At 44.1% G+C, this 8,991-nt stretch overlaps 1 protein-coding gene across 1 annotated transcript; it reads left to right on the forward strand.

Moving 5' to 3' along the window:
• sall1b (spalt-like transcription factor 1b) lies at window positions 1-7,496 on the forward strand. The gene is made up of 3 exons (XM_071416149.1): window positions 1-94; window positions 2,480-5,883; window positions 6,325-7,496. The coding sequence occupies exons 1-3, from the start codon at window positions 22-24 to the stop codon at window positions 6,748-6,750; spliced, it is 3,903 nt and encodes a 1,300-aa protein (XP_071272250.1). The 5' UTR covers window positions 1-21; the 3' UTR covers window positions 6,751-7,496.
• The last annotated feature ends 1,495 nt before the right edge of the window (window positions 7,497-8,991 follow it).

The following is an 8,991-nucleotide window of genomic DNA, read 5'->3' on the forward strand; positions in this document are numbered from 1 at the left end:
GTGTGGAACTGGGACATCATCATGTCGCGCAGGAAACAAGCAAAGCCTCAACATGTACAGTCGGATCATAATTTGGCTTTATCGGAACGCATTGGTAAGTTTTGGACGAAACTGTAGGCTAAATGATTAATAGGGGACATATGATGCAATTGAAAATGATATGAAGATCATTTAATAGTTGTGTGCAATTCTGTAATAGGTTTAGGTCAATTTTAGGCTTACAGAAGTTGAAAATGATAACTTTTTTCATTGTGTGATGATTGACAATGGAGGCTTCATTTTTTTATAATGTCAAATATTATTGTTAGGCTAATTGTCCATAGCCTACATTTTGTTACAAATAGTGTCTCAAAAACAGTCATCACAATTCAATTTTCATGTCAGACATGAAATCTGTGTGTCTGCCCCTTTCAATTGAACAGAAATTATGTAGTCATAAATTATGAGTTAACATTTTCTACTATTCCTGGCTAAATAAGTAATACATATTTTTTATAGTCAATAATTCATTTCATTTAACGTATTAGTTTATTTGGAAATTGATGAATTTATTAATTCTTTACTTAACCAGGCAAGTTCAGGGGAAAAACAACAGATTTTTACCTTGTGAGCTCGGGGTTTCGACGTTCTATCCACTAGGCTACCTGCTGCCCCACTACCTGCTGCTAAAAAGGGTGGGTAATGTGGCTGCTAAACTACAGGACCAACAAATTATTTTTGATCACTGTCTTTGTGATACTCTTAACTGCAATACTATTCATTGGTGGAAAAAGTACCCAATTGTCATACTTGAGTAAAAGTAAAGATACCTTAATAGAAAATGACTCAAGTAAAAGTGAAAGTCACCCAGTAAAATCCTACTTGAGTCTAAAAGTATTTGGTTTAAATATACTTAAGTATCAAAAGTAAATGTAATTTGTCAAATATACAGTACCAGTCAAAAGTTTGGACACACCTACTCATTCCAGGGTTTTTCTTTATTTTTTACAATGTAGAATAATAGTGAAGACATCAAAACTATGAAATAACACATATGGAATCATGTAGTAAGCAAAAAAGTGTTGAACAAATCAAAATATATTTTATATTTGAGATTCTTTAAAGTAGCCACCATTTGCCTTGATGACAGCTTTGCACACTTCTTGGCATTCTCTCAACCAGCTTCATGAGGTAGTCACCTGGAATGCATTTCAATTAACAGGTGTGTCTTGTTAAAAGTTAATTTGTGGAATTTCTTTCCTTCTTAATGCGTTTGAGCCAATCAGTTGTGTTGTGACAAGGTCGGGGTGGTATACAGAAGATAGTCCTATTTGGCAAGAACAGCTCAAATAATCGAAGAGAAACGACAGTCCATCATTACTTTAAGATATGAAGGTCAGTCAATGCGGAAAATTTCAAGAACTTTGAACGCTTCTTCAAGTGCAGTCGCAAAACCGTCAAGGTCTATGATGAAACTGGTTCTCATGAGGACCGCCACAGGAAAGGAAGACCCAGAGTTACCTCTGCTGCAGAGGATAAGTTAATTTGAGTTACCAGCCCAAATAAATGCTTCACAGAGTTCAAGTAACAGACACATCTCAACATCAACTGTTCAAAGGAGACTGCGTGAATCAGGCCTTCATGGTCAAATTGATGCAAAGAAACCACTACTAAAGGACACCAATAATAAGAAGAGACTTGCTTGGGCCAAGAAACACGAGCAATGGACATTAGACCGGCGGAAATCCGTCCTTTGGTCGGATGAGTCCAGATTTGAGATTTTTGGTTCCAACCACCGTGTCTTTGTGAGACGCAGAGTAGGTGAACGGATGATCTCTGAATGTGTGGTTCCCACCATGAAGCATGGAGGAGGAGTGATGGTGTGGAGGTGCTTTGCTGGTGACACTGTCTGGGATTTATTTAGAATTCAAGGCACACTTAACCAGCATGGCTACCACAGCATTCTGCAGCGATACACCATCCCATCTGGTTTGTGCTTAGTGGGACTATCATTTGATTTTCAACAGGACAATGACCCAACACACCTCCAGGCTGTGTAAGGGCTATTTGACCAAGAAGGAGAGTGATGGAGTGCTGCATCAGATGACCTGGCCTCCACAATCACCCGACCTCAACCCAATTGAGATGGTTTGGGATGAGTTGGACCACAGAGTGAAGGAAAAGCAGCCAACAAGTGAACAGCATATGTGGGAACTCCTTCAAGACTGTTGGAAAAGCATTCCTCATGAAGAATGCCAAAAGTGTGTGAAGCTGTCATCAAGGCAAAGGGTGGCAACTGTAAAAAATGTGTTTAACACTTTTAGGTTACTGCATGACTCCATATGTGTTATTTCATAGTTTTGATGTCTTCACTATTATTCTACAATGTAGAAAATAGTAAAAATAAAGAAAAACCCTTGAATGAGTAGGTGTGTCCAAATGTTTTACTGGTACTGTATAAATAAATAAATAACCTTTGCCTCCTTTTTGTCTGTTTCAGGGGACACACACGACAGTTTAGCGACTCCCCCCATTTTGGTCTCTTGTACTCATGTCTGCAGCAGATGCTGTGCTGAGTTTGTTGAACTATCAGATCTGGAACTACATGTCAGGGATTGCTCTCCCAATCAGTTAGTCCTGATCGTCAATGGTAATGAAGATCCAGTGTCGTCTGCTGAAATGTTCCATCTAGCCTTGTCGCCTCGTAAAGCAGTGGAACCAGGCGAAACAGTCAACAACTCTGAAATGGAAGAGTGCGGTGATCTGTCGGAGGAGAAGTCAGAAGTGAAGGAAGAATCCATGAATGTTTCCAGAACTAAGAATAGCCATTGCCGGCTAGATAGCCCCAGTAGCATCAGTAGCAGCCGGAAAAGCAGTACTGACAGCATGACTGACATTGTTTCATGTACCTCAGTTCTCCCAATTTCACTACCTCAACCTGGCAGCGATCTGTTGGAACATCAGGGGACATTCTCCTGGTTCAACAGCAATGTCATCTTTGAAAACCTAGAGAGCACTAAAGTGGCAGTGGCCCAGTTTCCCCAGCAGAGCCGATCGGACACCGGCAGCAGTGGCAGCAGTAAGATGGCTGTCTCATCTCTGATGGAACAACTCCTGGCCTTGCAGCTGCATCAGATCCAACAGCTGCAGCTGATTGATCAGATTCGTCACCAGGTCTTACTATTTGCTTCCCAGAGGTCTGAGGTATCAGAGACACTGACACAAACACGCATCAGCTGCCCTCAGGTTAGTCTAGCATCAACGCAGGCCAGTCAGTTGACAACCCTCAGTTCCCAACTCTCCCAGCAGCTAGCTGCAGCTGCTGGGTTAGCCCAGAGTCTCGCCAGCCAGTCTGCCAGCATCGGACACTTTAAACGATTAACAGCAAATGTACAATTACCACAGAGCCCCTTTGGAAGGAGTATTGTGCACTCTAGCACTGAACCCTTACAAAGTATATGTAAACACATAGCTTCAGCAGTTAGCAAGCCCCACTCTAGAAAGAAGTACACTCCTGCTAGCGGTCTGTACCCTCAACTACATTTTTCAGCCCAAACCATAAGGAACTCACCGGCACTTGGCACAGGTATCTCGCTTAACCGATCAAATACACCACGTCTACCTCAGCCACCACCCAGCAATCAAACACTCTCTAGCGCTGGACCAAGCATTGGCACAATTGTGCAGGACCTGAATGCCTTAAAGGCGCTAGCCGAACAAAGGAAAGGAAAACCACCCAATGTGACTTCTTTCGAACCCAAAAGCTCTTCCAAAGAGGCTTTCTTTAAACATAAATGCAGGTTTTGCTCTAAGGTTTTTGGGAGTGACAGTGCCTTACAGATCCATTTGCGATCCCACACTGGGGAGAGGCCATACAAGTGCAACATCTGCGGGAATCGTTTCTCCACCCGTGGGAACTTGAAGGTACACTTCCAGCGGCACAAAGAGAGGTTCCCCCATATCCAAATGAACCCTTACCCTGTTCCAGAACACCTGGACAACATCCCAACCAGCACAGGAATCCCTTATGGCATGTCTATGCCACCAGAAAAAACAGTTACATGCTGGCAAGATAGTAAACCATCCCTAGCCACCTTGACTACTTCTGTAGGCCTGTTGCTCCAAACTGGATCACCCAACTTACCCTTTCTCATCAAGAAAGAGGAGCAGCCTGTTTCAATAACTGCATATTCCAGTCCAGTTGTACGTGATTCATCTAGTGCAGTAAAGTCTACCAAGAGCGTAGACTTGATAGAGGCTGGAAAAGTCCCAACGTTCCCCACCATGAATCTGAAAACAGACAACGTTATACCTCCCTTGACCTTTAGCTCGAAGATGAGCTCCACAACAGAAAGATCAGCTGACTATGTATCTGCCAATGTCACTTCCATCAGCACAAATCCCATCAAGTTGGAGCAGTTCAAGACCAAACATCCCTTCAGAGGAGGAGTCCTTGATCCCATGCAGACATCAGAGACCTTGAAACTCCAGCAGCTGGTTGAGAACATTGACAAGAAGGTGACAGACCCCAATGAGTGCGTCATTTGCAACCGCATACTCAGTTGTCAGAGCGCCCTCAAGATGCACTACATCACCCACACAGGAGAGCGGCCCTTCAGATGTAAAGTGTGCGGACGGGCGTTCTCCACCAAAGGGAACCTGAAGACGCACCATGCGGTTCATCGCACCACACCGCCACTGAGGGTCCACCACTCCTGCCCTATCTGCCATAGGAAGTTCACTAACGCTGTTGTCCTTCAGCAGCACATCCGCATGCATATGGGTTGCCAGATTCCCAACACCCCTCTCTCTGAACAGAACTACCCAATGTCAATGGAGTCTGATGGAGGTTCAATAGATGAGAGGAAATTAGAAGAGTTGGAGAACCCTTCTGATGATATAGACTTCAATGACAGTGGGATCGCAGGCATGTCTAGGTTTAATAACTCCTCGTCCGGCAGCATATCTTCCTCTCCATCTGATAGTACAGAAGCAGGCTCCTCTGATGCCGAAAGGACAACTAACTATCATAGGCCAGTGGAGGAGAAGCAGGTCAACTGGCTTAAGTCAAAGGGAATGGCTAAAGAGGATCAGAAGGTCTATGACTCGTCATCTCTTGGAGGTGACCGAAGTGGTAGGAGCCTTGCTGTTTCTGAGAATACCGTTGACAAGCAGTCTCTTTCCCAAAGCAAGAGTGTTCCAGTATGTTCTAGCCACACAAGCTTTGAGGAAATGTACCAGAAAGCTTTATCCCAGGCACATATCACTGGCACTGGTCCACTGGTGTCCCTTGACCACCTAAAATCTTTAAACCCACTGAAGGATCCTACTAACATGGTCTACACTTTCCGTGAACAACTAGGCATATTCAAGAACACTGAATGTGATATTTGTGGTAAGACCTTTGCCTGCCAAAGTGCCTTGGACATCCATTATCGAAGCCATACCAGGGAGAGACCATTTATTTGTACAGTGTGCAACAGAGGGTTTTCCACCAAGGGGAACCTCAAGCAGCACATGCTAACACATCAGATGAGGGACCTGCCATCCCAGTTGTTTGAGCCCACCACTCCCAGCCTTGCCTCCAGCCCCAACAACTCTGTACATCCTCTGAGCTCCCAAATGATCAAGACAGAAGTGAACAGTTTCCTGGGTAGTGCCCGCTATGGGGTACCAAGGGATCTTCTAGGCAGTTTGAGTTTGAGGACGTCCTCTGCCTCTTCCTCCCCAGCGCTTGCCACCCCGCCACCTCGACGGACTCCCAAGCAGCATTACTGCCACACTTGTGGGAAAACCTTCTCTTCTTCTAGTGCCCTGCAAATCCACGAGAGGACTCACACTGGGGAGAAGCCGTTTGCCTGCACTGTCTGTGGTCGGGCATTCACCACCAAAGGGAATCTGAAGGTACATTCCACTTTTACACTTATGAAATAGGGTTTAGAGAGATTGTCAAGAAACAAAATGTGAAAACTGTGAAAGAGATGGACACTTGATATAAAATCATGCAAAGTTCAGCTTTTTTTTTCTTCATTAATTCAGTATATATAATTTAGAAAACCCAGAACGGAAATCTTGCGCCAGTTACTCGATTCAAGTCTATGGGCCAAATGTCCCCTCCCGTTCCGAATTTCAAAAGATGCTCACACCTGCTAAATCTTAATCTTAATCTTCCAACTAATCAGTGGCGAAAAGAAAGTTCATCGGAACAACTGTTGCTTGTTAGTCTTCTGACAGATGTTACGATACCATTTATGTTACGTACTCTGTCCACGAGAAATGTAGTATATCGAACCATTTGTCTTCATAAAAGGAGTGTGACTCACCATTGCTCTCTTCCCCATGTAGGTCCATATGGGAACTCACATGTGGTGTAGCACCCCCACCAGGCGAGGACGCAGACTGTCTGTGGACGGACCATTGACGTTTATGGGAACTCATCCTGTGAAGCTACCAGAGCCTCCCCAGAGGCCAGACATTAGGTCCAGTAATGGAGACTCCTTTTTTATCTGGAACCACTGTACAGACTCCTTCTCCAAGAACTTGGCCATGAGGACCAATGATATCTCAGTCGGAGGTGGGCCTTACCTCTCTGGACCAATGGGGCATGGGGCCAGCTCACCCATAGGGGGCGTAAATGTTGGTCGGGACAAATTTCACCATACAGAACACAATGCTGCTCTTGCGCTGCCTGGTAAAGATGATACCAAAAGAGCGACTCACTTCTGTTTCACTCGTTTGATAGATGAGAGGAAGGAAATGATTACAAATTAAAGAGACTGAATATTATCTTAGGAGGAAATGAACTGCGATGTTGGAATAAACTGAGTTTTTAGGAGTTTGTATATAAATGATAATAACCTTATTTGGAGTCAAGTGGCTAGGAAAGTCTCCTTGCTTTTCAGTGTGCTTATTAGAGTTGGACTATTTTTATTACCTATTCACATGGGTAGAGTAGCATACTGGTTGTGTACAGATGTAGGGTCTTAATTTGAGCCAGTTTGCTTCCTGCAGCGACAGGAAATTTGAATTATTATGTGGATCATAATTAATGGACATTTTTTGTAGGGGTTGATAGGGCAAAAACGTTCAAATAGCTCTTCGTTAACTGTTGCTTGGTGTTATCAACAATCATCAGCACCGGCCTGTACCCTACCTGGCCTAAGCTCTCTCCTGGCCCCTTACACTAAGTCTGCATTTGTCCTGCTAGGTGACCTAAACTGGGACATGCTTAAACAACCTGACCAAGTCCTCAAGTAATGGGACTCCCTACATCTTTCTCAGTTTATTACTAATCCCACAAGGTATGACTCCAAACACCCAGAAAAGGCTACTCTCCTTGATGTTATCCTCACAAATAATCTTGATAGGTATCAAGATGGTGTTTTCTGTAATGACCTTAGTGGTCACTGTTTTACAGCCTGTATTTGTAATGACTGCTCAGTGAAACGACCTGTCCTAATTTGTCATAGACGCTTGCTAAAAAACTTCCATCATGACCTGTCCTGGTACAGAATCAGCTTGATCCTCTCTATCGAAGACGATTGGACCTTCTTTTTTGATATTTTCAGTGATATTGTTAACAAACACGTCACTATACAGAAAATGAGAATTAAAAACAGGTTCAGCCCCTGGTTCGACCTTGATCTTGCAGAGTTACTTCACCTCAAGGCTTGGCACACGCATACTCAGGCTGACTGGCTCTCTTTCAGGCAAATGAGAAATAAGTGCACTCAGGCCTTCGGGAAACCAAAGTTAGTTACTTTAAGCAGCAGTTCTCTCTCTGTGGGTCTAACATCAAGAAGTTCTGGAAAACGGTTAAAGACCTGGAGAATAAACCTTCCTCCTTACAGCTGTCCATGTCCCTTAAAGTTGATGTGGTTGTTACTGACAAGAAGCACATTGTTCAGCTTTTTAATCACCACTTCATTAAGTCAGGATTCCTATTTGACTCAGCCATGCCTCCTTGCCCGTCCAACATTTACTAATCTCCCAACCCTTCTAATGCTACTAGCCCCGATGCTCCTCCCTCTTTTCCCCCTGCCCCGCTACAAAGCTTCTGCCTGCAGGCGGTCTGCTAAAGGAGCTCCTTAAACTTGACCCCCAAAAAACATCTGGGTCAGATGGTTTAGACCCTTTCTTCTTTAAGGTTGCTGCCCCTATAATCGCCAAGCCTATCTCTGACCTTTTTAACCTGCCTCTCCTCTCTGGGGAGGTTCCCATTGCTTGGAAGGCAGCCACGGTTCGTCCTTTATTTAAAGGGGGAGATCAAGCTGATCCTAACTGTTATAGGCCTATTTCTATTTTGCCCCGTTTATCAAAAGTGTTGGAAAAACATGGCAATAATCAACTGACTGGCTTTCTTGATGTCTATAGTCTTCTCTCTGGTATACAATCTGGTTTCCGCTCAGGTTATGGATGTGTCACTGCAACCTTAAATATCTTCAATGATGTCAGCATTGCCCTTGATTCTAAGCAATGTTGTGCTGCTATTGACTTGGCCAAAGCTTTTGATACGGTAGACCATTCCATTCTTGTGGGCCGGCTAAGGAGTATTGGTGTCTCTGAGGGGTCTTTAGCCTGGTTTGCTAACTACCTCTCTCAAAGAATGCAGTGTATAAAGTCAGAACATCTGCTGTCTCAGCCACTGCCTGTCACCAAGGGTGTACACCAAGGCTCGTTCCTAGGCCCCACGCTCTTCTCAATTTACATCAACAACATAGCTCAGGCAGTAGGAAGATCTCTCATCCATTTATATGCAGATGATACAGTATTATACTCAGCTGGCCCCTCCCCGTATTTTGTGTTAAGCGCTTCACAACAAAGCTTTCTTAGTGTCAAACAAGCTTTCTCTACCCTTAACCTTGTTCTGAACACCGCCAAAACAAAGGTCATGTGGTTTGGTAAGAAGAATGCCCCTCTCCCCACAGGTGTGATTACTACCCCTGAGGGTTTAGAGCTTGAGGTAGTCACCTCATACAAGTACTTGGGAGTATGGCTAGATAGTACATTGTC

This window comes from Salvelinus alpinus, chromosome 9, assembly GCF_045679555.1.
Source record: "Salvelinus alpinus chromosome 9, SLU_Salpinus.1, whole genome shotgun sequence".
Taxonomy (NCBI): domain Eukaryota; kingdom Metazoa; phylum Chordata; class Actinopteri; order Salmoniformes; family Salmonidae; genus Salvelinus; species Salvelinus alpinus.